This window comes from Drosophila nasuta, chromosome 2L (assembly GCF_023558535.2).
Source record: "Drosophila nasuta strain 15112-1781.00 chromosome 2L, ASM2355853v1, whole genome shotgun sequence".
NCBI lineage: Eukaryota > Metazoa > Arthropoda > Insecta > Diptera > Drosophilidae > Drosophila > Drosophila nasuta.
The window spans coordinates 21742127-21769911 of record NC_083455.1 but is presented as its reverse complement, the minus strand read 5'-3'; the positions used below and the strand labels follow the sequence as shown (position 1 = coordinate 21769911).

Here is a 27785-nt window from a genome sequence, read left to right as displayed (position 1 = left end):
TAAATTACTAGAATTTTCAAAAATAGCCTACACAAAAACTGTTAAACATGATTTCAATTTGTTGGAATTGGAATTGTGAAAAATGTTTTTGGACAAATTTTTCAGCTACTTGACTAAATATTATTCATAACTATTGACTACAGACTAACATTCTGAACGATCCTTACACTGTTTACCTATTTTTCTGTTTTCTTGTTTCTTTTTTTTTCTGTTTTGTTTTTTGTAAAATTATACAACAATATTTTTTTTGTTTTTGTTTCTGTTTCACGTTTTTTTTTTTGCGTTTTGTTTTATTTTTTGTTTATTCGCTCTGTCACAAAGTTAACAAGTGCCTCTCTTTGGTATTTTGTGGCTTTGCTCTCACAATGTACGAGTATATTTTATATTTTGTTTTTGCGCATACTTCAGATATGCAAATCTGTATATATGTATACATATATATCTATATATTTGAGTATATATACAAATAATAGTTTTGTGTGGTTTTACAATACAATTATTAAAGTTATTAAAGTACATACATAGTTAAAATCTAGGCGTCGATTGTGTAGTGTTATGTTTGGGGGGGGGAGGAAATTCTCTAGTACGTTTTAATGCCTATAAGCTCAAATTTACAACTGATTAATCGCTGATTAAATGATTTAGCTAGCCATCAATCGACCATTAGGAATTCTCTTTTCATTACATTACGTTATTTGGATACAAATTAAGGGCAAATTATTGTCAGTCAGACTTGTTCGCAATTTCTCATTTGGCCAAAAAAATGTAGCATAGTTTTTAGCGCAGAGTTTGAATTGTTAACAAGTCTGTCTGTCTGTTGTGTATAGTTACTTTCAAGGAACTTAGTTGGCATCAACGGAAATAGTTAAGTTAGATACTGAGATTAATTATGAACAAGAAAATGTTTAGCAATAACAAATAAGTGATAGATGTCTTATTTGCTTTATACATTCAGTTATTTTAACGTTACCTACACAGGTGGGCTCTGTTTTTGAATTTTTCTCGTTTTCATTTTAACATTTTGTTTTGTTTGTCTCATTTTCATTTTGCTCTTGTCACACAACTCGTTTGCTCTATTTTTTGAAAAACAAAACTTAGACCACACGCACAAAAAACAGCTCTAAAAATTTATCAAAATTGTACAAAAATGTTTTTGCTTTCATGCACATTTTCATTTTCATTTGTTGTAAGTATGTTACTCAACACGTTCTATTCCATTTTGGTAAAATAAAGTAATGTTTTTTATTGTTTGTATATTTTGCTCATCTTTTTCATTTCATTTGTCAACATTTGCTTTTGATCATGATTTAGCATCATTGCAAAAATTAAAGTAATTCTTTTATTGTTTGTGTTGTTGCGCTATTTGTTATAATGCTGCACCTAATTCTCAGTTACATACATTCACTTGTTTATGTATAAATATGTGTATATGTATAATAATAGTATATATAATATATATCGTATTGTTAATGTTTTCTGATTTGGTTTTCATAAAGTTTATATACAATTTGGCAATTAGCCACATATCATCATTGATTTGCTTTTACGTTTGCTCTTGCTTTTGCTTTTGCTTTTCTACTTTTACTTTTACTTTTCTTCTATTTTTACTTGGAATGCGATACAACAGAATGTGAGACCATCGAATGTGATAGCATTGAATGCGATATACCGGATATTTCGGCATAGGTATCGGTCGGTCCCTCCCCACTGCAGACTGAATCCTCGGGTGTACGTGAAGGTTCTGCCTCGGTTATTTCAATATCCTGATGATGCTTATTGCTGCGATGTTTGGCACTTAAAGCCTGCGAAAGTTGGTTTTGTTTGCATTAAAATTGATATTTCAATAGTTTCAGTTTCGTAAATTTGCAATTGAAGTGCATTTGTTTTGTTTTGTTTGTTGTTGTTGTTAAGTTTTGAGAGTAGTTTTAGTTTTAAGTTGAAAGTATGATAGTGCTATTATATTGAGGACATGCATTTAGTTAAGTTTAGTTGGGGGACGCGCAGAACAGACTCGTTAATGGAAACAGTACAATCAAGTTGTGTATTTAGTATTGTTTTTTTTAGTTGGACTTTTTTTGGATAGCTTAGGACTGCATGCTAAGTGATTTAGATTTTATAGACCTCTATTGATATGTTACGTAGAGTTAGGCGCTATACACAAACGTGCGCATTTAGTTTTGTTTTTGCTTTTTGGTTAGCCACAACACAAAGTTAGGATTTGTTTAAGGTTTTAGTTTTGATTTACGAGATTACGAGTATGTTACATTGAGAGACTGACAATTCTTACCTTATCTTTGCTGCCCTTTTTCTACATTTAGATATTGGTTTTTGTTGGTGGGTTTGAGTTTTTTTTTGTTTGGTTGTTTGTTTTTTTTGTTTGTATATAGTACAAGTCATGACAAGAACAATGATATATATATATATAGATATATTTCAGATTAATACGTATGTTCACACAGAAAGATTTAACAAATGGGATAGAGAATTTAAGAAAGTTATAGAAGTAGTAGGAGAGAGTTAAACGAGAAAGAGAGGCTTTCTTTTTTTGTTTACTGTTTTTAAGGGGGCACAAAGGATCATTGAATCAACTAGGCTTGCTTTGGAAGAGTAAGACTATTCATTTCACTGGCTAGACTGGCCCATGATGAACATGTATTTCACAGAGAGGACTAAGACTAGGCTGGCAGTCAATCCTCAGTCACTTACTTGCAATGAGAAGCGACGATGGCCCGCCTTGCGACCTCCGCGCCTTTTGCTAATATGCGGATTATCCTGACGCAGTGTTTTGTTCTTCAGAATCTCCAATTGCGTGTACAGTCTGTAGAGAATTGAGAATTGAGAATGTGTGTGAAATTGTGATGTTTTTGAAACAAACCTTTTGAGTTCGGCACGTATATCCTCGGGACTCATTTCGGATATGGTCAGTTCACCAATGTCGGGATCACCCAGGCATAAACCCGCATAGCCGCCGCCCAAGCGTTGACCGGCATCGTGTGACGTACCCTTGAAAGCATCCACAGGTAAACGCATTGATAGATCGTACGCAAGTGAACGAACCTGCAAGCTATGAAGATGCAACAAACACCGCAAACCACACTCAGGAAGTAACACAAAAGCCAAACGGAAACGGAAACGGAAACGGAAATCGATACAGAAAACCAAAGAAGTAACATAAGAAATGGAAATCAAACTCAGGAGAGACAGCGAAAGAGAGAGAGAGAGACAGAGCGTGGAGTCAAGGTTGAGAAAATTCAAAGTTGAAGTAGTTCTGTGCGCTTTTTCTTGTGTATTTGGATTTGGAGATTGTTAATTACTATCGTATAGATTTATGTTTATGTGATGTATTTGTTGGTATTCGAGTTGATGTGTTGATGTCATTGTAATTGTGCCACGCCTATGGGGCGGGATTGTGTGTTTTGTGGTGCTGTAAATGAGATAAACATAGGTCAAAGTAACGACGACCAAAAGTTGTTGGGCTACAACTACTTGTAATAGTTTTAAAGACAGAGAGACTAGACATATTAATTTTAGAGTACATGGGTGGGAGGAGACAGAGACAAAGAGAGGGGGAGTTAAGTTACATATTTGTTGTAGTAGTAAATAGTGTGGCTAAAACAAATACTCTATATAGTTTTGGTATGCATGTTTGGGGATTGTAAGGAAACCGATTTTTGTCATCATCTTGTCATGTTTTCAGCTGTTGTGAAATGATTAACAAAACTTGTGCATGCAAAATTACAAAGGAATAGTGTTACAAACGAAAAAACATGCTTTTGGACAGTGTTGATTAACGACACTACTTTGTGCAACTTAAAGTTGGGTGCGTTTAGCTGAATACTAAGTATGGATTGAATGGAATGGAGTTGAGAGATGAAATGAAATCAAATCGAAATAGTACAATACACAATATAGACAACACATTCTGAATAATTAACAACAATTTATGACACTTGCAGCAACTTCATAGCTTGACTAAAATTCATGAAATGTTAGCTTAATTCTAAAATTTGGATTTCGATCCAAACGAACAAAAAAACACAAAAATCAACGTCACAAACGAAAATCGTAAAATGAAATTAAATCATTTTTGTTTAGCAAAAAGCTTTCTTCGGCAATTTGATTATTTAAATTTGTTGTGGATTTTTTATACATTTTTTTTTGTCAACTGTTTTTACATTATTTTATCATTGTTTGTTTACAAAAATCGTTTCCTCAAACCAAATGTCAATACCAAATACAAATGTGAGTACGAAGACGACGACGACGACGATGACGACGGACAAATGAGCACAAAATTGAGCCTAAAATACAATTGTCTCAACTTTCTAATAATAACAATTAATGTATGTTATTTTTCATGATACTCGCTCGTTATTCGAACAAACTTTGGACGCACTTTGTTAGCAACCAGAAATAAATCGCAATGATTCCAACAGAAAAGTTAATTGTGAAAATAATGAATGTTAATTAAAAAAAATAAAGCACAAAAAACGCAAAAGGCAAAACTGTCAAAAACTGTTAACGGTTGTTGTTACCTGCTTGTGCTGATACCACAATTTTGGCACAAATATCAAACCCAACGCAAAGCTATTCGTTAGCTGCGAGCGTATAAAGAGCGCCAGCAAAATGGCACCCGGACTCATTTCCGGCAGATAAACGAAGCGCAGAAAATAGAAACTGGACGACACCAGAAATTCCAGCGTCAGCGTGGTGACCAGAAATTGTCGCTCCTGTAAGGTGAGGTGAATGAGATGAATGAAAGTAGACAATAATACTAAAAAGCGAACTGCATTACCCGAAACTGAGTGTTGGCATTGCGACTGGCGATGGCCAAGTGGAGGCCAAAGCACAGTATGAGCATCTCGCTTGTCTGCGTCACCAGCTCCCATTTGAGTGGATGACAAGTGTTGGTGCTCGCCTCACGTAAACTCTTCAGCTGCGCACTCTCCAGCAGATCCAACGACGAGGCCGTAAACGCAGCCATGTAGCAGACAACGGCAAACACCATTGTGCCCAGATATTTGAGCAGATCAACGTCACGGAGCACCCAACGATGCGCTTTGCGTGTGCGAAAGTCAACGAGATGGCGATACAGCTTCAAAATTATGGCACCGTAGCAGGTGATGAAGCCGATCTCGCGCAGCCAAGGCTCCAGCAAGCAGCGTTCGGTGGAGGCGGGAAAGAAATGGACGGCAACCTAAACGTCAGGTAATTATTAAAGTATTCTTCAAATTTGCAAATTTCTAACTTGCCGATGCATAAAGTAAAACAATGCCGAGTAGTATGGTCTCCAGCACGGTCCACATTCCCGATGCAATGGCCTGCAATAGAACACACGATTATAACAGCTAACTATGAGAGAGATATTTAAAAGCTCTCAACTACCTTGCATTTACGCTGCCTGAAGACAATGACGCTGAGGACAACGCAGCAGAGAATGCAAGCGCCAAGCACAATGGCAACGAGCAGCCGCAGACAGGCATCCAGATTGATGGCATCCTCCTCCTGAAAGTTGAGGCAAACGCCGTGCAGATCACAGTTGGTGCAGCCACCCGGACACGGCACACACGAAAAGTTGTCGTAGCCCTCGCTCATCTCAACGAGATCGCCGCGAAAGCCCTGAAGTGTTGAGTTTGGCAGGTAAAAGGATTCGCGGCACAGACACGTGTAGACATCGCGTGTGGCCATCGGTTTGTTCTCAGTTAGCAGACAGAATGTGGTATTCCGATCGCAGCTGCAATGCATAGAATTAAGCTCGGGACAAAACAGATATTTATTTTCAGTGACAACTCACCCGTGACGTCGTCCAAAGACCTCTTCGAGGCCATCGTTGCACACATCCTCATCGGCGGCCACAAATGCGGCTGCAACAATTCTGAACGAAAAGAGTGCATTAGCCATGTGTCCACAAAAGAAAACAAGAAATAAACGAATTTACTAACTTGATTGGCTGCTCGGTGAATGATATGCGAAATGGCCACAACCAGCGACCCGTCAACAGGTTGCAGTCACGAAATGGTGCGCCCCACTCCCTCGTTCCATCGCTGCTGTTCCACGCGGCTCTGCAATCAAATTCGATGGGGGATCAAACCAATTAGCTGTTTGCCACCAAACACGCGAGGCCAGAACAAAAAGTGTATGTGCTGCCAACATTTGTATTTGCCTGGCCGAAAGCAATCAATTTCGATTGGCAAACTTACCCCAACTCACGCCAATATGAGCCCAAATATGCCTTGTTATGCACCTGATCCGGTGGTATCTGAAAAAGCCAGAGAGCAGTTAATGCATTTTGCTATTGCTTTTCAATTATTATGCTGCCACACACTGACCGTCACATTGTCCCTGAATTTAACGACAACGGTGTGTATGCTGGGCGCTGCGATGGCAAAGGCCAACAGATTCTCATCCTCGTTGAGTGCATAGCTGGCAATGGCGTTCGCTCGTCGACTAACCTCCGAGCGTGTCTGCTCATCGTTGGGAATGGGCGTGTTGGCATATTTATACGTGAGGAATTCTGTGAATTGGCGTGCTGCATCCGCAGCTAGTTCGCTAAAGTCGTAGAACTGCAAGCAACAAGAAAAGAGATTCATTAGCGACATTTAGAGGTAGTTATTGATTAACATTCAAGCTTAATTTGATGGGATTTCTACTATATAGTTTGGTGTATTATTTATTTTGAATATTTTGATTATGCCATTTTTTCAATTTTCTTCATTTTTTTTATATATTATATTATATGTATTCATAGATTTTGTCGATTTCAAAATTTTGTAATTATTTTGTCTGACAAACTATATAGATAGAGTTTGAACTTTATGGTATATATTGAATGTGTGTATAAATCAGAATGCCGAATATATCTATTAGTATATTTTTGTATTTTTGCGGTATATTTATTCGGTATATTTTAAAACAATTATCGCTCTGCTTTGCTTCCATTGAAAATGGTTAGTGGGTATTTCACAGTCTTGTCTTCACTTGACTGTAACTTTCTTACTTGTTTATTATCCATAAAAAATCTTTCTCTATGAAAAACATTTTCCAATATTTTAAGAATTCTCTTTTAATTTAAAACTACCACCCACCTATATTCCAAATAGTCCAATCTCATCCTACTCATATAATTTATGTTTTATGTCTCTATATTTTTCTGTCTTTCAGTCTCTCTACAATCGTTATAGTTTGCCATTTGTTGAGCGAAAATCAGATTGCATTAGAATAAACTAAGGCAAAGAGGCGAGTCTAAAGAGGCTTATTATGCTTATCTCTGCCCCAAATAAACATATTTCATGCGTTGCACACTCAGGCTTGGCCTTATTGTGGCCATCAAAGGTATTTGTATACTTGAGCCAACAGCTAAGCCCCAATATAAATTGTAACACAACGGAATATTCCAAGAAGAGGCGAAGAGAGGAGAGACGATGCGAGGCGAGGTAAAGCGAGCGCCCATAATTGGTGTGAACGCGAAGAAAATTAAGGATACGTGAATAAGATGCCCAGGCCTCTGCCTAGTCATGCAGTCGGAGTCGGAGTTGGAGTCGGAGTTGGACTTGCGACTAGCTATTAATTATGCACATGGCGCACGTTTTGCATGGTCCAACACCTTTTTTGGCCAGCTATGTGCTGCTGTTGAAAATAATAGGATTTAATGTCCGAGCTGGGTTGCAAAATGTTTTTAATACCGCTTCGCCTCAGACTTTCTTCTCTCTCGCTCTCGCTCTGTCTTTTTCTCTCTCTCTCTCGCTGTGTGTGTCTCTCTTGTTTGTATAAAATTAACACGTTACAATGAGCACAGGATACGCAGAGGATACGTTGTGGCAGTCAGCAAAACTCTGATGACATCATTATGGCTTTTTGGAAACAAAAGGTAACCGCAGCACGGGTCAGGGGAGGCAGCCAGCTGACGGGGTTGAAGGGAGCGTTTCACAGTGCGTGTGCGTGAGCATCTGTATTTGTATGGGTGTATGTGTGTGGGTGAGTCACCTTTTGGCTTTGCCAACAAATATTTCCCATTAGCAATGCTCAACGCTGGGGCGACCACATTGCGTATACGTTATGTGCCAGATGAAAAGCCAAATGAATTATTAACAAGAAACAAACATATTTGTACACAAATAACTCGCACACACACACACAGTAGAATCATTGAGGCGTGTTGCGGTCTCCGACAAAGAAACAAACAAATCCAGCAGCAGCAGCAGCAGCAACAACAAAAATGTGAAACACTTGTAAATAGCAAAAACCACAAACAGAAGCGACTGTGCAATAAAACATGCATATATTTGCAAGCACACACACACACAAACACACACAGCAACTATGCCAAGTGCTGCAGCACACACACACACATACAGAAAAGCGCACCCCAAGCAGTTGAAATGAAATCCGTAAAGCGCGTTTTACTGGCTTTTTAATGTCTCATGCTCGACATCTCGTCGCGCACTCGGATATGCCGGCATTTGCCACACACACACACACACGCTCACATGCTTATGTGCATGTGTGTGTATACAAAATTCTTACTTATGACCATAAAAATATTTACATGCCCATATGGCATTTAGTTGTTGTCGTTCACTGCCGCTGTTGCTGTTGTTGTTGTTGCTGTTGTCATTTGCATGTTTGTCATCGTGTTATTCGCTTTGTGCTTAATGAATAAAATATGTCAGCTGCTTTGTTGCTTTTCTGCTGCTGCTGTTTTGCTCCCCTTGTTGTTCTTCTTGTTGTTGTTGTTGTTGTTGACACTTGCAAATCTCATCTGGGCAGCTCCCAAGTATGTACTACACATCTTTACACATCTTTCATTATGCAAAGCATCTCTGTCGGCCTGCTTGAGTGCTGCTTTCTTCCTTCCGTTGTTTTCGCATTCACATTCACCATTCACATTCCCATTCATTCATATTCTTTTTGTTGTTTAGTACTCGAAATGTTAATGTAATGGTAGTTTAGTAAATTGCATAAAACTTGCAAATAATTCACCGTCTACTGCAAGCGTTTCCGGTTAGCGCCTTTTGCTTATGCAACACTTTTTGTAGCACTGCAAAAACAGCAAATGATGCGGAACAGAAAAGACAACAACTATGTAAGACGTCTAAATGGGAAAATAAAATAATAATTGTGCAGCAAAGAGCTTTATATGATTTTATAGTACAACAATACAATGTCGCTTAATTCAAATAATATTATTGTTATAGCTTATAATGCTATAAATCTTTAAGAATATCTTTAATTTCAATCGAAATAGAATAGTAAATAAATTAGAAAATCTAAACTCTATTGTTTAGTGTACTATTCATGATAAACCAAGATTTTATTAATATTTATTTGTTTCCAGGTCCAGGTTGCTACAGTTTTCAGTGCACAATCGATTTAAGCAAAGTGTCTCTAATTATTTATTATGGCATATTGCGTGCAAGCTGAAAGCTTTTTATTGTGATTTATTGATTGGGGAGCAATGTTATAAACCATTAACGAATAATTCATGCAACGTGCCACATTTCGATGCATGCAACTTTTAGTTATGACTAAAGGAATGCATCGATGTTTTCGAGACAATGCGATGTGCAACGTTAGCCGAAAATCATTGGGTTGCAATTACTTAAATATTTTTTGGCCTTGCATTGTCTAATATTAGTAATTGTTGTTGTTACATTCCAGCTGTTGTCGCTGTTGCTATTGTGCTCATTTGATGTTGTTGTTGTTGTTGCTGCTGCTGTTCAGAGACAGAGACAAAGGCAAACACAAATAGGCTCGCCACACCCGCTGCAGGAATACAAATGTCGCCTGTTGTTGAAGCGCAACAAAAGCGAAAAACCGTGAGGCCTGAACCAGAAGAGCAGCGGGACCAGGAGCAGGACCAGGACCAGCAGTAACAATAACAATAACAATAAGAACAACAAGCAACAATAATGCTTGACAGGCATTCGACAACGCGTCCGCTGCTGTTGACCAAAAGCCGGCGTCGCCACAGAGAAAACAAAAAGCCGTCAAGGGAAAAGGCAGCGGGAGCAAAAGCAGAAACAGAAGCAGGAATAGGAACAGGAACAGAAGCAGGTTTGGGGCACAGGCATCGTTATTGGTCTACTGTCCAGCTGTTGTTCCATGTGCGCCACTTTATTTATTATTTTATACAGCACACATTTTGTTGGTTGCATGTACGTGTCTAAGGAGCACACACTCGAGTGAAGAGAGAGATCCAAATCGCTCTAATGGCAATTTACAAATTTGCTTGCCATTTTCATGCAGAGCACATTGAAATTGTATCTTTTAATTATGGCACACACACACACACTTACACACACAGCTGCGTGCTTGCGTCAAGGAAAACGGGAAACGGAAAGTGGAAAGTGGAAAGCAGAAAGCGGCTAACGCCATCGATCGCCTGTTTTCCTGTTGTTGTACGTCATGAGCAAAAAGGAGAACGAGAAGAAGTCAGCAAAACATAGATAGCTACGTGGCGCATTGTTTACACACCGTCTTATTGAACATTTATACAAATCGCGCAGTTGGCTAAAAATAGCTGCAAAAGCAGCTCTCAACTGAACTGACTCGAGACTCGTTGTCTGGTTGTCTGGCTGACTGCCTGATGAGCTTGTGGCTACGAATGGGGACTATCTTTAAATTTCAAGTTCTCGTTTCAATTGTCATGCAAATTCAATTAAAATATCGTTGATGGCTCGCAACCAGATACGGGCCAGAGTCAGAAAAAGCCAAAGCCTCAGTATCAGTCTCAGCCTCAGTCGCTTTCGCTGCCTGTGGCTGTGTCTGACTTCTTTAGTATCTTTTAATTAACTTGCAGCAGCAAAACGCGTGACATGCTGTCAAACAGGCAACTGCTTGCAAATCCCATATAATACCTGCATCTCTTTCCTCTGGCCACGCCCACGCGCGGTCTAGAGATATTACTACTATGTGCGTATGGGATTCTACGTCAGACATGGCGTATGCGTAATATTTTTTACGACCATCAACATTGTGGCAACGGCGGGGGCGGGGAGGGGAAACGAGAGCGGTTTTCCTCAGCAATTTCATGCGCGCAGATTTCCGGAAAAAGATTTTTGTCAGCATGAAACTCTGGAAGTCTGCAACCAACTTATGAAGGGTGGCAGCAGGACGCACAGCGAGAGGAGGGAGGAATGGGTGCTGCCGTTGCTGCTGTTGCTGCTGCCTCAGCAACTTTATTGATTAGACACGGAAAGCAAGTCCGCCTCCTCTTCATGTTTTTTTTTTCTCTTTTTGCTTTTTTGGCCCTCAGCCCTCATTTTGTCAGCGACGACCGTGAAGTACTTTATCAACTGTCAAGTTAGCAATTTTAAATATTCATGTTAATTGTCCGCCTTTGGGTCGATTGCAAGCTGCATTTTTTCTCACAAAACGCAAACACACGATTGCCATCGAGTTATGTAAAGGTTTTTCTATTTTGTTTTTATATATATAAATTTAGGATGAGATTTCGTTGGACGAAAGCATTTCCTTCTATTGTTTGTTGAGTTAATACTTTTATTTTTAAAGTGCCGACCTCGAAAGTTGGGTGAATTGTCAACAAGGGTGGATGGCTTTAAATGTCAGCAGTCAGCTGCTATTTTAGGAAAAAAAAACAACTACTTGTCAATTGTGATTATTTTTTAAGGCAGCATTCAGATATTCAATGTGTATGAATAAATAATTAATTACTGCAAAATACTTTTGATCGCTATCTGTTCATAGCATTCTTGAAATTTTAACTGACTCATTATTTTTATGGCAAGGAGCCTTATTACAGTTTTAATAAGACGTTTACGAGAATTGTAGTTAAATAAACATTGCTCATCATTGTTTTGACTATTCTAACTATAAAACTCAAACCGAACTTTCTCGAATTGCTTAATATTAATAATTCAAGAAAATTCGGTTGATAAACAAACTCCAGAAAGAGGTTTTCTAAATCCTTAAACAAAAATAATATAAAGAGGCTTTTGTTAAAATGATGAGAACAAATTTGTCATATTATTTTGAAGTTTCTCCCGTAAATCTAATAAGGATTATTTAAATAAATTAATACAAGAGATATTCCAAGATGCTCAGGTGAATATTTGTATAGCATTGTATCAATACTCTTTTAAGTTTGTCGTAAATAAAGCACATCAACAGAAGACAAGAAGATGACAACAGAAGTCTGCTTCGGAGATCAGTTTTTCGTTTTTTTTACATTTGTTGAACCAACTTTGACCTCAGATCTTGTATTAGATAAAAACTACTTTTAAATAGATCATTGCTTAATCCATAGGTTATAAGAATATGAAGTTTTTGTAGAAATCAAAATTTATCTGAGACGAAGATTTTACGACTCGCTTGTACAGCCCAGAACTATTATTAGGTCGCACAACAGACTAACATATAACATTAAATATATATATTTATACATTTCCAACTTTCTCTTGTAGAACTTGGATAACAAGTGCTTAATATGATCCCTTGGCAATATGAAGATAAAGTCTGAGACTATGTTTGGTTAAACTTGAAATTTTTCTTGTTGCTGAGCAGATTATGCTATAAAATCTGTGAATGATATTATATTTTGAGTTGATGGCCTTAGTAGCTAGCACTCCCTTCATTTCGTTATTTATTATTTTGAATAATAATTAACATGTAAATAATAATAAATTATATTCTTTCAAGTATGCATAAAGTGAATACTCACAGGCTCATCCGGCAGCGTTTCCAACACTTTTGGCTCGCATTTCTCAGTTGCTTTGCTGCTAGCAGCCGCCTCGGCTGCTGTTGCTGCAACAGTTGTTGTCACTGGGACTGCAGTTGTTGTTGTTGTTGGCGCTGCAGTTTGGGCAGTGGTTGAGGTGGCACTACGCTTGCGCAGCCGATCCGCGTTGCTGAGCACCGAGACCACGTTGCCCGTGGGCGTTAGATCCTCAAAATCAAAGGCGGCAGCTTCGCGCAGCGTTTGCTGCTGCTGTTGATACTCTGGAATGCCGTAGGAGTCGCTCTGTCGCAACTGGGCACGTTTGTAGTAGGCGAGGAGAGCATCGCGTCTGCTGCTGCTGCTGCTGCCTGGCGATGCAGCTGATGGCTGGGCCAGGCCCAGGAGCAACAGCAACATTAGCAGCGGCAGCAGCAGCTGACAAAGTCTCTGGCAATAGTTTTGGATGATTTCGATGATGCTAGTTTTGCTTCTGTTGATGTTGATGTGTTGTTGATTTTCTTGTGGAGTTACTCGTTGGTTTTCTTGTTGCTTTTTCAGGTGGTCTCGATCTCTGTGGTTGATGTGGCTTCTGTGCTGCTGGCGGCTGCTTAGTTGAGTATTCACTTGATTCATTTGATTTTGGTGGCATTTTTGCATTGAACTTTGAGCTTTTGACTTTATTGCTATGCACAGTTCCATATCACTAAAGTTGTTCCTTTTGTGCTTGTTGCTGCTGTTCATTTAGTGTTTGCTTTTTGGGTTTCTGTATAAAAATGTTTTTCAGTTGCAGCACTTTTCGTTCTCCGTTCTCGTTGTGGGCGTGGCGGATTTAAATTTAATGTGTCACACAAAGAGCTCATCTGAAAATGTGAAAAGTTTTTCCAATTTTAGTCGAAACACACATGAGACTTTTTTTATCTTGTTGCTACTTTCATTTCGGATTTTCGCATACGAAATTGAATTCAAGCAACTTTAAATATTTAAATTTAGTTTTAGCTGTCGGCAAGTGTGTTTGCCTGATTTATGAACATTATTAAAAATGCAACTTAAAGCGAAGGCAGACCAAGTTTTTTGGTATCTTTTGCAGTTGTTCGCTTAAAGTGTTTGAAAAACTTTTGTTAAATATTTAAGCCACTCGTAGTGAAATGTAGTTTACAGCTCTCACCTATTGCATTATGCAAATCATTGTACAAATTACTTAGTTTAATTCAAATGTCGTCAGCATTATGACTGTAAACCACATGCAGTTTAATTTTAAGTGAGTTAATCCTCACATAGTTCGCTGTTGATTAATTTGTGTGGCACATTGTGAATACGAAAGTTTTATCTGATTTTATGGCAGCTCATCTGCATATCTGCATTGATAATTGCTTATTTATATGTAATTACCAATGGGCCGCTGACACCGCCGCAGCTTTTACAACCAATTAACTTTAACTGGTTTTTATCGTAAAAACTGTGCTGTCATGCGCATTTGCAATTTAAGTGCTTTTAAAACAAGCGTGATTGTGATCGAATGTACTTAACTTTGATATACCCGTTAAGTATTTTTAGCAAAAGCTAAACTGTTTGCTAATATTATCAAAATATACCGAATTGATATACTAAATGATATATTTAGTATATCGATACAGTACTACATTCAAAATATACCAAATATGCCAACTAAAGCAACTAATCTACATGTTCTATTCGTTTTATTGTTAAAATATACCGAATTGATATACTGAATGATATATCTAGTAGTAGTAGAAAGCAAAACATACCAAATTTGTCAACCAAAGCAACTAATCTGCATGTTCTATATGTTTTATTGTTAAAATATACCAAATTGATATACTGAATGATATATCTAGTATATCGATACAGTACTATATTCAAAATATACCATAGCGAACAAAATATACCAAATGTGTCAACCAAAGCAACTAATCTGCATGTTCTCTACGTTTGCCACAACAATATAAAACCATTTTACACTATGGGTACCGAATATCTACAAAGTCAAAGGTTGGCCTATGAAAAGCCACGACAGATAAGTTGTACTTTGAATATGACTTCTGAAAGTTTTATCCAAGTTGCTACAGCTTGTTTATAAAAACCTTTATTATTTTACCTTTTCAATTGTAAACAACTTACGATTATGCCCGCCAACAGATTAAATAGACATTCAAATAGTCACAAGCAATTACCCATTACAGCAATTGCAATTTGATACGAACACAAATTGCAGTTTAATGGCGAGTCATAAAGAACCTGTCATAAACATAGTGCATAGAGCAGTTTATATATAGTTTTGAAGTACACACCAGAGGTTATGCATTTACCAGCAATAAATTGAAATTGATAGAAAGCGAAATTAACTGCACAGCAAGAGCAGCAGCAATAAGATGAATCACGCTTAAACTCTCTACCCTATTACCTTGCAGTCATATGTTAATTAGAACGATTGCTCATATTGCCAGTGCCGTGGGGCAGCAACTGTCATCGCGCTAGGGACTTGAGTACTCCCCAAAGCGAGTGTCAACCGAGCACGTAATGGGCAACCAGATACGAATGCGAGAATGAGAAAAAAAGCAAAAGGCAAATGCAGTTGAGTAAAGCAAACAAACAAAAAAACAACTAAGAAAGCGACTGTCGAGTGTTCCCAACAGTGAAATACCCATTAGTTATTAGTTTTTTTATACCGTACAAGTACAGAAATATACCGAAGGTCATATTTAGTATATTGATATACTATAACATTAAAAATATACCATTGAGTACATTTACAGACGCATACAGATGACTTTTAAAATTATAACTTGAATAAATACATATACCGTAGGCTATATTTAGTATATTGTATATACTACTACATTCAAAATATAACATTATTTAAAAAATATACAGCTCTTAACGGTCTTTTTAGTATAACATTATAACTTGAATATCTTCTACGATTTGTACCTGAATAAATATACCGCAGGCTATATTCAGTATTTTGATATACTACTACATTCAAAATATAACACTAAGTAAAAAATATACCATCAGCTGTTAACGGTCTTTTCAGTATAAAATTATAATTTGAATATCTTCTACGATTTATATTTGTCCTGTATTATATCGAGAAATTACTCTTGCTATTCGCTATTTTTAGGTGTTCATACACTACCCTATGGGTCGTTGGTGTAAAACGAGAACACAACAAATGCAAATAATGTAAGAAGTGTCCCAGTGGACGAGAACGCGAATGTGAATGCGAATGCGAATGCAGTGCAGCTGGGCGTGGCATGTGGCAAATGGAAAACGGAAAAAGGTTTTTTAAGTGGCGCTCAGCTGTATGCTATAATTTTTGCATTTGCCAAAGTGAATGAAATTGGTTGGCAATTGGCAATAAAGAGCAAAAAAAAAAAAGAAAAAGTCAGCATTTAATTGCATAAAATGTGATTTATGTATGCGCTGTAGAAATCAACATTAAATGCAAACAATGACTTAAACAGGTGTTGAACAAATTGACGCTAATTGAAATTAATTTTACATTATTATTTTTTATTCGAAATGTGGCCAATGCATGCGAGGCGAGTTGGCAAGTTGGCACATGCGCTATAAACAAATTAATGATTACGTGATTTGGCCAGATGCCAGCGTGCCAGATATGACTAAAGAATGCAGCAGATATATGTATTTTGCAATTGTTGTTGCTGCAGTCGCTGCTGCTGACAAGTTGTTGGCTGTTTTCTGGCTCGCTGAGCGCACCTGGCCTCACCTTGACACTCGTTCAACTGCAGCTAATGTGGTTGCTTGTGTGTTGCGAGTCTATCAGCAGCAACTGCAAAAACCAATGAACAAACACAAGCACACACACACATACACAGCTAAAGTTTTCAATTAACATTGAGCTTGTTGTTGTGTTGCGAAATTATTGTAGCATAGTTTTCCACATCGCATTGCATTGCATTGGTTCGCTTCGATTTGGAAACATGTACAACAACATGCCCTGTCAGTTCAGACTGTTCTCTGTTCTCTCGCTGTCTGTCTGTCTGTCTGTCTGTCTGTTTGCCTCTGCGTGTCTGTTGCACAGATTGCAGAACAGCACCACAACTCAACTCACACAAGTAATTGCAATTTTTGCGGCTTGCTCAACGAGCAAATCACAATTTGTTTGCCAGCTCTTTGTGATGCATGTACATCAGTTGTTGCTGATTAGAATTTCCAGTTCATGCTCTCTTGTCTCTCTGTTTGTCTGTCTGTCTGTCTGTTTGTCTGTCTGTCATGTTGTAATTGACCACAGGACTGACGTACGAAAATTGCAATAGTCTCGTGAATTTAATAAGCAGCTTACAGACACCAAATATATACATTTGATTGCACAATACATTTAGCAAATAGTCATGCATGAATTATAAGCAACAAATATGTGTATTATGCAATTTCAATCCATCTTTGTGCTATTCAATAAGGACAGACACTTTTGTAATTCCTGCAGCTGTTTATAGATTTCAATCTCAATTATTTTATTATATTGCCAACAATAAAATAATTTACAGGTAAAAACGTTTTGTGCAGCTTTAGACAAATGATATTTTGTCCAGCTGCCAGCAAAGACAATGTTGCAGCCGTGTGACAATCAAACAATGCAACAAAATGCAAGCACACACACACACACTTTTGTAGAGAGAGCTACTACTAAAAATGGTTAACAATTAGACAATGGCTGAAGCAACAAGCAAAGCGATTGCAATGCTTGCGACACACAACACGTTGAGGACAAATTGTGTGCCGGCTGCCACAGTCGCCTCTCGACGCTTTGTTATCCTTTATGGCGTATCCTTTGTGCCTCAGTACTGCTCTCTCTCTCTCTCTGTGCTTAAATAATTTGAAGCAGCTGCGCTTCAGCGGAGAGACAAGCGCAATACCTAATGCCAACACCCAAAAAAAAAAAAAAAAGAAGAGGGAACCCTTCTTCTACCCTACTTAGGTCTACCCCCTAGAGCGACCCTCAAAAGCCAACAAATCGGACAACATTGCCTCACATCCTCCCATTCTCCCATCTCGCCGCTCATCTCCTGTGCCATTGTCTGACATTTGAGCTAAAAGCTTCGAGTGGCAGCCCAAAACACTTTTCCAATTAGGGTTTTCTATAATGAAAAACTGTAACGGTTGTGCCGTTATTGCGCCAAAAGGCTTTTTTCGGCTCGACGCAACTCAACTCGTCTCCTCTCGTCTGGTCTGGTCTGGTCTCGACTTGGCTTCGCTCGCTCGCTTGAAAACATCTTCCAAGGACATAACCAGAAACGCTGTCAACACCGCTTCCGCTGCCGAATGCCGATGCTGTGTTCCCGTTGTTGTACAACAAGTTTTCTTCATTCCTTCCCTTTTTTTTTAATCACTTTTCAGGATCTAGCACCCGGTATTCGAGTTGTTGTTGCTGTTGCTGCTGCTGTTGCTTAACCCACTTGGAAGCGCTTCTTTGGGCTGTTTACATGCGCAATTTGCTCAAGTGTTTGCTGTTTATATCATTAAAACATCGCAGGATGCATTGTCTATAAAGTTGCCCAAGACAACATAAGCACAACTTGATGATGGCACAGCCTTTGGGTAAATAAGCAATGTAGATAATGGGCCCATAGCTTATGAACTTGAACAATCTTTTAACAGCACATAAAGATGCCTCCCACATACATATTATCCAGCAGCTCTTAGACTATAATCTATGGAACAAAATCTTAACTCTTCTGAGCTGATTTGCGATTAATTTCTAAAGGAATAATTAGACATGTGCATGTATTTAAAGAGTCAACTTAAGATGCAGTCAAATTCAATAGATATCTAATCTAGAATCTTTGTATCACAATATCAAAGCTTTTTAACTGATTTGTGAATAATGTTTGTACGCTTTTAAGTCCAGATTATAGTACTCATATTTATTGAGTCAACTTAATATAATGTAAGGACTACATTACATTTGGAATACTATTTAAATAGATGTTATCTAAAATCTTTGAATCTTAATCTGATTAGTAAATAAACATAAAGAGAGATTTTGAAGAGACAATTAGCTGCTTCTTGTATTTATGATAGAAACCAATTGAATAATATAAAATAAGTATAGCAGATATATATACTTAAATAAATATCTAAGCTTTAATCTATAAACTCTAATCTAATAAGTGATTAATTTCTTAAAGATCTTTGAGAGACAAAAGATACTTTTTGTATTTATAGATTTAGTGTAGTAAATTGAATGTGACAAATATTAGATTATTATGTAGATTTATGTCTAAAGACCCTTTGTGATTAAGAAAGAATTAAATGCAAGTTAATAGCAAAATTGAATTTGCCAAAGTCTGGAATAAAGTAATGACATTTTGCAAATTGAAATTCAATGACGAAAGGTAAAAAAATTAATAGATTATTAAACCCAATTATTGTTGCTATATTATATGAGAATACGTGCAACATCTAGACGTGTGTATACACACACATACACACACACACACACTCACTTAAAGAAGGCAGCAGCAGCGCTTTGGCCGTAATCTACTTGGCCTACTTGGGCTAAGTGCGCTTTTAGATAAAAGTCGCTGGCGAGGCGGCAAGGCACGCATTACATCCAAAGCGGACATGAGCGGCGACGGCGGCGGCCAAGAAGCGGCGGCAGAAAGTGGAGGGGGGGGGGAAAGGCGTGGGGGCGTGGCATCCTTGAAAACCCAACGAAGCTTAGATGAGTGCGCCCCAATGTTGTGCTACGGCATAATTTGTTGCTTGAAGTGAAAAATTGTCAAGCACATCTCAATGTTAATGTATACGGCAAAAAAAAAAGCAAAAATTGAACTTTTCGAGGTTACAGCATTTTATTGGCTTTGTTGTGGGTCTATAGCACGCACACACACACACACAAGCACATAAATACACTCCCACACACACATACAGTGAGTTGGGCATAAATATATCGCATAAAATAGTCGCAAACATTTTCATGTTTATTTCGCTTGAAAGAGCGTAAAAATGTCGCTCCAAATTCTATGCTAACGAAAATTTGTAGCGTTCTGCTTAACAATGTTTCAAATTTCGCTATCTCTTCAGCGTATACCCTGCAAAATGGGTTAAACACAAGCTGTACACACTTTTGAGTCTTTTTCAAAATCAATAACTTCAATTTTAAACACACTTTCGATGCATATTGAATCTGTTCATATTCATATAAATATTTTGTTAAAAAATGCTCTATGAAATAAAGTGTATATGTTCGTGGCACATTCAGTTCTATGTTTTGCTTTTTTGGCGCTGCTGTCACAGCATGTGCGCTCTCTATGTCAGAGTCTGAGCCTCCGTCTGTGTCTCTGCCTGGGCGTATGTATCTGTAGTGGAAACATGCATCTCGTGTGTCGTACATCGTACAAAATGCAGCCAGGCGGCAATGTCACACGAAGGATAGAGACAGAAGCTGGCATCGAGAGTGACACGACAGAGTGGGCAACATTTTGGTTGTATAATCACTAAACACACTACAAATAGAAAGAGAGAGAGAAAGCGACGCTTGCCTTCAATATTAAGCCATATCCATGTCCAGACACAGAGCACAGAGCACAGAGCTAAGCAACCCAGGGGCGAAATGCACAAAACAATCACTTTAAGTACACTTGTATTGCATTCAACTAAAACTAAACCTTTGGCACCAAATTACCAAGCAATGCATAATTTACGAAGTTGGCTTAGCTAAATGCCGCTTTGGGGCGCAAAATAGATTGCATTCATATAAAACTTAAATGAACAATGAACTCTCACCGAAAAGAGCCAATTAATTATGCCATGATAAAACACACACACATTAAATGCATTATTAATAAATTACTTTAGTGCAGTCGATTACTTTAGTGCAGTCGATTATAGTAAATGAGTAATATATTTGTGTCTATATTAATAATTAAGAGTTCGACAGCATGTATTAATTATGGATTAAATAAATAGCCTGAGGTAATTGATACAATTTAAGCAGCCATAGATAACATATAAATGTGTTTATAACTTCTGTGTAAGTTAGTAATTTAAAAGGATTCTAAATAAGTCTGACTTGATACAATTTAAACAGTTATAAATATAAATGTGTTTATTTCAGTTTAAATCTTCGAATCTTTAAATCTTGATTGAATGATTTGAATCCGATTTGTGAATACAAAATTAAAGATCAAAAGATCTTGAAGCGTTAATCTGATAATTTTGTATTTATTGATAGAAACCAATTGTAATTTAAGTAGCCAGAGATATAAATATATTTATTACTTAAATGTTAATCTGTATATTCTGATATTATTGGTATTTAAAATTAAGACAATTTACACAGCTATAAATATAAATGTGTTTATTTCTTATTTCACTTGAAATCTTCAAATCAATCTATTTAAAATGACTCTAAATAAGTCTGCTAAACAGAACGCACTTTTTTATTTCGCCATCATTGCGACGCGTTTTTAAATGGACTCTGGCATCTAGTTGTCATTTCTCCCATTGACTTATCCAGCTTGTGTATCTGAATTGTGTCCAATGTCTCAATGTCTGCGATAACATCGTGGAGCAGTGATTACCCAAAGTTCTCTAAGCTGGTCGCAGTCACTTTTCCTATTCATTTCCTCTTCTTTTTTTTGCCATGGTAATTGCTTTTTATCAGTCGACTCCTTTCAACCTCTGAAATTACTTCAATTCGCAGTCACAACTCGACTTCACACAGTCGTATTTTAATCCACTCGAAAATCTTTGCTTTAACCGCAATTTTTGCAGTCATAAGCAACAGGCAAAGGCAAAGGCAAAGGGACTAAAGCAGAAAGCCAGAGTCTCGATTAAAGCCAATCTGGACTAGCGCCAGTTGAAAGCGGCATTAAGAATGCCTTGCCAGCACATAAAAAAGAAGGCAATAAAAAAAAAAATAAAGAAAGAAACGAAACGAAACGAAAAAGCGAAGTAAGTTAAGACAACAACTGCGAACGAGGCGGATACATAAAACCAAACAATTGCTAAAAATCAAATGTGACAACTTTTACCAAAATTAAAATCAGCAAAAGTAAAAAGCCAACAGCCAGAGGCGAAACATAAAAACGAAGAGCCAAGCAGTAGCAGAGAGAGAGACAACCAGATGGAGTGAGGGAGAGGGAGAATGTGTGTGTGTGTGGTTGTTGTATAGCATTTGCTAGTGGGCGATGGGCGGTGGGAGGAGGCGTGTCGTATGCCTTGGGCCAGTGGGCGAATCATTGATGCCAAACGGAAATGTGCGCACTTTCAAGAAGTGCACTAAAAATGGCGACGAGCACTTCCGTTGATGGCCTGGACTAGAAACTGACTAGCACAGTGAATGAGAGACCCACAGACTGCTGCTGCTGCTACTGTGGCATGGCAGGGCTTGTTTTGTGCCTGCCACAAGCACACACACACACACACACACAGATAGACAGTGGCTCACATAAAAGTTGAATGATAGTTGCAAGCGCCGGCAGCTGAAATCACGAACCCGGACAACAGCGTCGACAACATCAGCAACAAGAATACTATATAAGCAAAAGACACTTTGCAATCGTTCGTTGGGCCATCACGTTTGCTTTGGCGTTACGTTGGCACTGTGTCTGCCTGTGTCTCAGACACAGATACAGACACAGGCCAGGACATGGCCGGCTATGTAAACAAGCGTCATTTCAAATTGCATTTAAAGTGCTTCAAATGCTTTGCATTTAGCTGGACGATGCTCGCTGCATTTTGCGATGAGGTTGCGACATCGCGTCGCATCGGTCGCTGCTTCATTAGTGGACAAGTTGTGCGCACAACATGGCGTATGATTAATATAATTACAGTTGCAAGTAATGAACAGCCAACATTGGTTTACCCCAAGTCACTAATTGCCAGTGCCACAGCGTAGCAGCTGTTCTCTGTCTGACATCTTTTTGCTTTGCTATACACACAAACACACATAGACAAACAGAAGGAGAAGGAGAAATGAAAGAATGTGAATGCGAATGGGAATGCGAATGGGAGGAGAATGGGTAAAGTAACGGAACGAAACACTTGGCCTGGAAAGAGGCAATAAAATTTGGTCAAAAGCAGAAGCATAGATAAGCGTCAAACAGTTCACACATTTTACTGGGCCTGTCAGTTTCCGAGTTCCGCCACCGCCACCGCCACCCCCATCCCCATCTCCCCCCCTCTCACTGTCCAAACTCTACTCTGTTCTGTTCTCTCTGTCCCTCACTTCATTCGCTGAAAGTGCGCTCAAGCGTGAATATTAAACGTTTGCTTTGGGTGCAGAGGACAACAGGGGATAGGAGTCAGGGGTCAGACGATAGCATCCCTTACGCAACCACAACGGAACGCAACGCAACGCGACGCAACGATATTGAAAACTTTTGATGAAGAACTTTAAGCAAAAGTTTCGAAAATGTGTATGAAGTATGAATGCTTGAGCACAACTTTATTGTGCAGCAGCACAGGAAGCGAGAACACTTATATGTAGATTACTCTGAACTCTGAGAAAGTGAAAACAGATACATTCTAAAATATTTGCCGAAAGAAATGCACAAATAAATTTCCACAGTAATTTATTGCATTTTGTTTCTCGGGTTATATTGAATTCTTGAGAATCATTTCAAGTGTCAAATATGAAAACATTTTGTTCTGAAAAGTGAATTTTGCTCAAAAGAAATGCACATCAAAACTTCCTCAGTATTTTATTCCATGCTCTCCAAAACTATTTAAAATATTAAAATTAAAATCGAAAATGTGCAACCAGATTTATTCAATAATTAAATTTTGAGCAAACGAAATGCATATCAAAATTTCAAAAGTGTTTTCTTTGCAGGTTATATTGAAATTTATGAATTATTTAAGCCCCATTTAATATTGTGATGTTGAAAAGTGATATACACGTATCGAAAATAAAAATTTTGTTAAAATAAATTCATTAGCCAAAGTCCACAATATATGATTTTTGTTTTAAACATTTCTCTTATTTGATATTTGAGATATTCAGCATACTTTAAAGTGTTACATGTTGAAAATAGTTGCTGATTGTGCCAAATCTCAGCTGTCAAACAAGTTCTTTTAACTTTGCTGCTGCTGTCATAAAAATATGTGCAAAAGTTTTTAAAGCCTTCTCTGCCGCAATCATAAGACTGACAAACAATTTGTTGGCAGGCTGTGAAGCAGGAAGCCTTCGTCTCGTGACAATTGGCCAATAGGCAAAGCAGCAAACGAAAACCTGAGAGAAAGGTAAGATTATGGGTCATGGGCCTCAAGCGTTTGGTTTTGATCTTTGCAGCGTAATAATTTCTTTAAAATCGTTTTGACTTTTTGCTAATCACAAGGCGTTGGCTTTGTTATGTTTATTATAATGTAGCGCAAAATCTGAAATGAGTTGGCAAATGTGGAGGCAACACAAAAAGTGCGTAGTGATTAGGCAACAGGCTGGAGGAGCCCACAGTAGCAGAGCGCGAAACTGGAGGAGAGCTGGAAAGCGCCAGTCGACAGCTCTTTAAATCATAAATTGAGCCCACAGGAATGCATATTAATATGCAAAGCACGCCAGTCAGTTGCCCCTCTTTGCTTCTGTTGCTGTCAAAGTGGATGATGAGTGGGCGGTGAGTGGTTGGGTGGCGGGTGGCGGGTGGGCGGGTGAGTCAACATAATGAATTATGCCACGCCTAACGAGACAACACAGCAGCAGCCAGCATGGCGCTAGAAATGCTGCCTGACTGCCTTCTACTGCTGCTACGCAAGAGAGAAATCCAATAAAAATTCAATAAATTCCGCACAATGCTCGTAATGTTGCCCCGGTGTATGTGTGTGTGTGTGTGTATGGGTGAGTGGGTGCGCCTGTGTATGTGCGTGCATGATAAAACGAACAGCAGAGAGCTCTGACTCTGACTCTGTCTCTGACTCTCTGCACGTGGGGTTAAACGAGCTTGGCAGCAGCAGCAGCAGCAGCAACAGCCACACAGACACGATTTTGCCATGATGCTTTTATTTTCACAACATGCACACACTCGCAGCACTCACACGCACACGCACACACATACATACGCTTAATTTACGTTCGTTTTCGTTTTCATTTTTTCAATTTCTTATAGAGCGCCTAAAAATAGGCAACGGCCACGCGAACGGCAAAGGGCACGAAATGTGACCGGAAGTCGCTGTCGACCCCAAGAAATATGGCGCAAAAAAAAATTAAATTTCATCCGAAACGTCTGCGAGTGCCGAGTCATTAATTGACGTCAAAAATAGGGTTAATGTAGCACACACACACACATACACTCGCACACACACTTATACACATAGATAAATATAGAGATGCTGTTTTTTCTTCCACATTCCACTTCCATCTCTTCGCTCTAGTCTTCAATTTGATGTCAACACAGTCATCAACTGACTGTCGTTTGAAATTGCTGGCGACCTTTTTGTGTTGCCTGCCAGGCAAATGATGCCTATTTGATCAGCAGCCGGGCAAAAGGATAAGCAAAATGAAGCGCCAAGCAACAAAAAGAAGAATACGCTCTGAAGCTGAAGCACAAGTTAAACGAATGCAAAAGGGAAAAAGCGAAAAAGGGACATTTGGAGTACCCTGTAGACGGCAATTGCCAAGCATTGGCTTGAATAACGCTGAGTAAATAAGTGTCATAGATAACACAAGGAGGAGGATACAGCAGGCATCAAAGGCATCTGGCTACTCCATCTGTTGATCTGTGCAGCAGTTAGGGCTAATGATGCCTTGTGCTATTTAACTAGACAGGGTATCTACTAGTCGTGACATAGTTAATCGTAGCCATCGCTTGTGTTGTTCAGTTGGTTTTGCGCTTTGCAACGAAGAAGACATACTAACCTAAAGTCGTAGGCTGGCTGGGTCAGCAGTTAACCAGGACCCTCTTCGTGTACTCCACTTTGCCATCCAGCAGTTGTTGTTGTTCCTGTTGTAGTTGTTGTTGTTGTTGTTGTTGTTGCTTCCTTTGGTGTTGGTTTCTATGTAAATTTTTATAAGCACGCGGCAAAATGTATGCGCAAATAAAATTAATACGAAATTGCCGTTTGTATTTTCTTTTTTCGGTGATAGTAGTTGTAGTTGTTGCTGTTGAGTAGATGTTGTTGTTGCGTTTATTGTTGTATTTAGATTGTTGCAGTTGTTAGGGGAGATTGCTTTTTTTTCTCTATTTTTATTTGTTTGTATTATTTTTGTTTGAGGGCTTTTAGTTGTTGCAGCGGTTAATAGTATTTAGCTATTGATGTTATTTTTAAATTTAATTATTTATATGAGCGTTGAATTCTTTTTGTGGGTTTTAAATCAAATTGTGAAATGGATTAGATTTGACGAACGGCATCGACATTTTATTTTGTTTTGCTTTGCGGCTATACATACTAGATATGTGTAATGCAGCCCGAAAGTATGCTTCAACTATTCAACTTTTGATTTTTTGTGAATATGCCCAAAAGTATGCAACGATTTTTAACATATCAATATGTTGACGCCAAAATTATTGCACACAAATATTCCTGTTATTGGAACAACTCTTTCTTTCTTGTTAGAATTGTTGAAAAATTCCCGAAAATTTACTTAACACACAAACACGCACGCACACAAATATGACGCGATGCCATAAAAGCAAAAAGACGACACAAAACTTTAGCCGCAAAAAATAGATTCCTACACTTTTGTGTTATCCTCTCTCTTTTAAGAAAAAACCAAGTCAGCGACGACAGAGCGCTCTACTGCCGCTCGCAAAACACGCGCGCGTTTCGCCAGTTTGCTGCTTTCAAAAAATAACTCTAGGATACACAAAAAGACACGCCGTGTCCGTGTTGCTCTTGGTTCGTGTTAGTATTGGTTTTCGTGTACGTATGAGTGTTTGTGTGTATGTGTGTGTGTGTGCGTCTGCTAAGCACAAAGGTAAAACTTTGACTGCCAGGACGGCTTGTTGTTGCTGTTGCTGTTGTTCTTTGCTGACTGACTGGCTGTTGATATAATCATGAGAGTGTACGAATTTGGCTTAAAAAGCGAACGACAAATTAACGACGAATGGCTGAGCAAACGGAATGAAAGCGAAACGCAAGTGCACGAGAAATGTGTATAAAAATACATTTAGTAATAAATTAAATGATTTGCACACTAACCCCAAACACACACGCACACACACACACGTACACGCGCGCAAAACTAACGAAGCGGAGCAGTGACAGCATAAAACACACACACACACACACTCAGAGCAAAAGGACATGAACATAAATACATAAATAGTAGTATATTCGTTGCTTGATTTCTGCCTATTTTCGTGCACAGTGGGCGCCGTTGCCTGTCTCTCTCTGTGTATGTGTGTGTGTGCGACTGCGACGGCGACTTCGACTTCGACTGCGAGTGTATGCGTGGGTGTGGGATTGGGTGCGGGTAAAGAAGCGGAGTAGACGACGTGTATTAATGCCGCCGCTGCGCTGCTGCTGTTGCCCGACGTAGCTTAGCGCGCAAAAACCGACAGATACACGAGCATTTAACACCCAAAATTGCGTGGCGCATGTTAAAAAGGGAGTAAATCAGGCAGTGACAACAGCAACTTCGAAATAACTGGATATTCTACAGTTGCATTCATATTCTCATTTTTCCAATCACTTATTTCACATTCACAATTGCAAATTAAATTTGAATATTTCATTTTATTTTAAGAGCACTAGTTAACTTTTTTCCTATTTTACTTGCATACTTGTGTATGTGTGTCTTATTTTTCCGAGCTTCGATTGCTGTAGCGCGCTTTTGTACCGCTCACGCTTATATCCTGTACTCAACTGAAGGAAGCCTTTTTTATGATGAATTCAGACTTTTTGTTTCCTTAAAAAAAGCTGTTGCAAAGCTCCTGTATCGAAGTGTGACCACAAGTAAATTTTCTAAAATATACGTTTTAACACCGATAATGAGATATACCAACATTCAAACGGCGATAATACAATTCCATAGCGATTCCGATAAATATCTAAACAACGTAAAAATAGGCGCGTGATTTAAAAGAAGCTTTTGTGGTTGTCGTGCTATTCAAAACTGTATATTAATTCCACTAATCAGATTTCTGTTAAAACACTTCTAGAGTATGTTTGTTTTAATTTGCGT

General features: G+C 38.4%; 1 protein-coding gene across 8 annotated transcripts; it reads right to left on the bottom strand.

Moving 5' to 3' along the window:
* Positions 1 to 378: 378 nt before the first annotated feature.
* LOC132792103 (metabotropic glycine receptor) lies at positions 379 to 27487 on the bottom strand. 8 transcript variants are annotated; one of them, XM_060801338.1, is made up of 15 exons: positions 27385 to 27487; positions 25518 to 25908; positions 12680 to 13536; positions 6330 to 6563; positions 6201 to 6259; positions 5943 to 6062; positions 5795 to 5875; positions 5386 to 5734; positions 5253 to 5321; positions 4796 to 5197; positions 4536 to 4730; positions 2876 to 3057; positions 2707 to 2818; positions 2288 to 2308; positions 379 to 1802 (listed from the first exon to the last, which is right to left on the bottom strand). In XM_060801338.1, the coding sequence occupies exons 3-15, from the start codon at positions 13415 to 13417 to the stop codon at positions 1605 to 1607; spliced, it is 2760 nt and encodes a 919-aa protein (XP_060657321.1). In that variant the 5' UTR covers positions 13418 to 13536; positions 25518 to 25908; positions 27385 to 27487; the 3' UTR covers positions 379 to 1604. The 8 variants fall into 8 exon arrangements, with proteins under 8 accessions (XP_060657321.1, XP_060657353.1, XP_060657336.1 ...); XM_060801370.1 differs by having other exon boundaries at positions 2876 to 3003; XM_060801353.1 differs by having other exon boundaries at positions 25518 to 25760; positions 27385 to 27470.
* Positions 27488 to 27785: the final 298 nt, after the last annotated feature.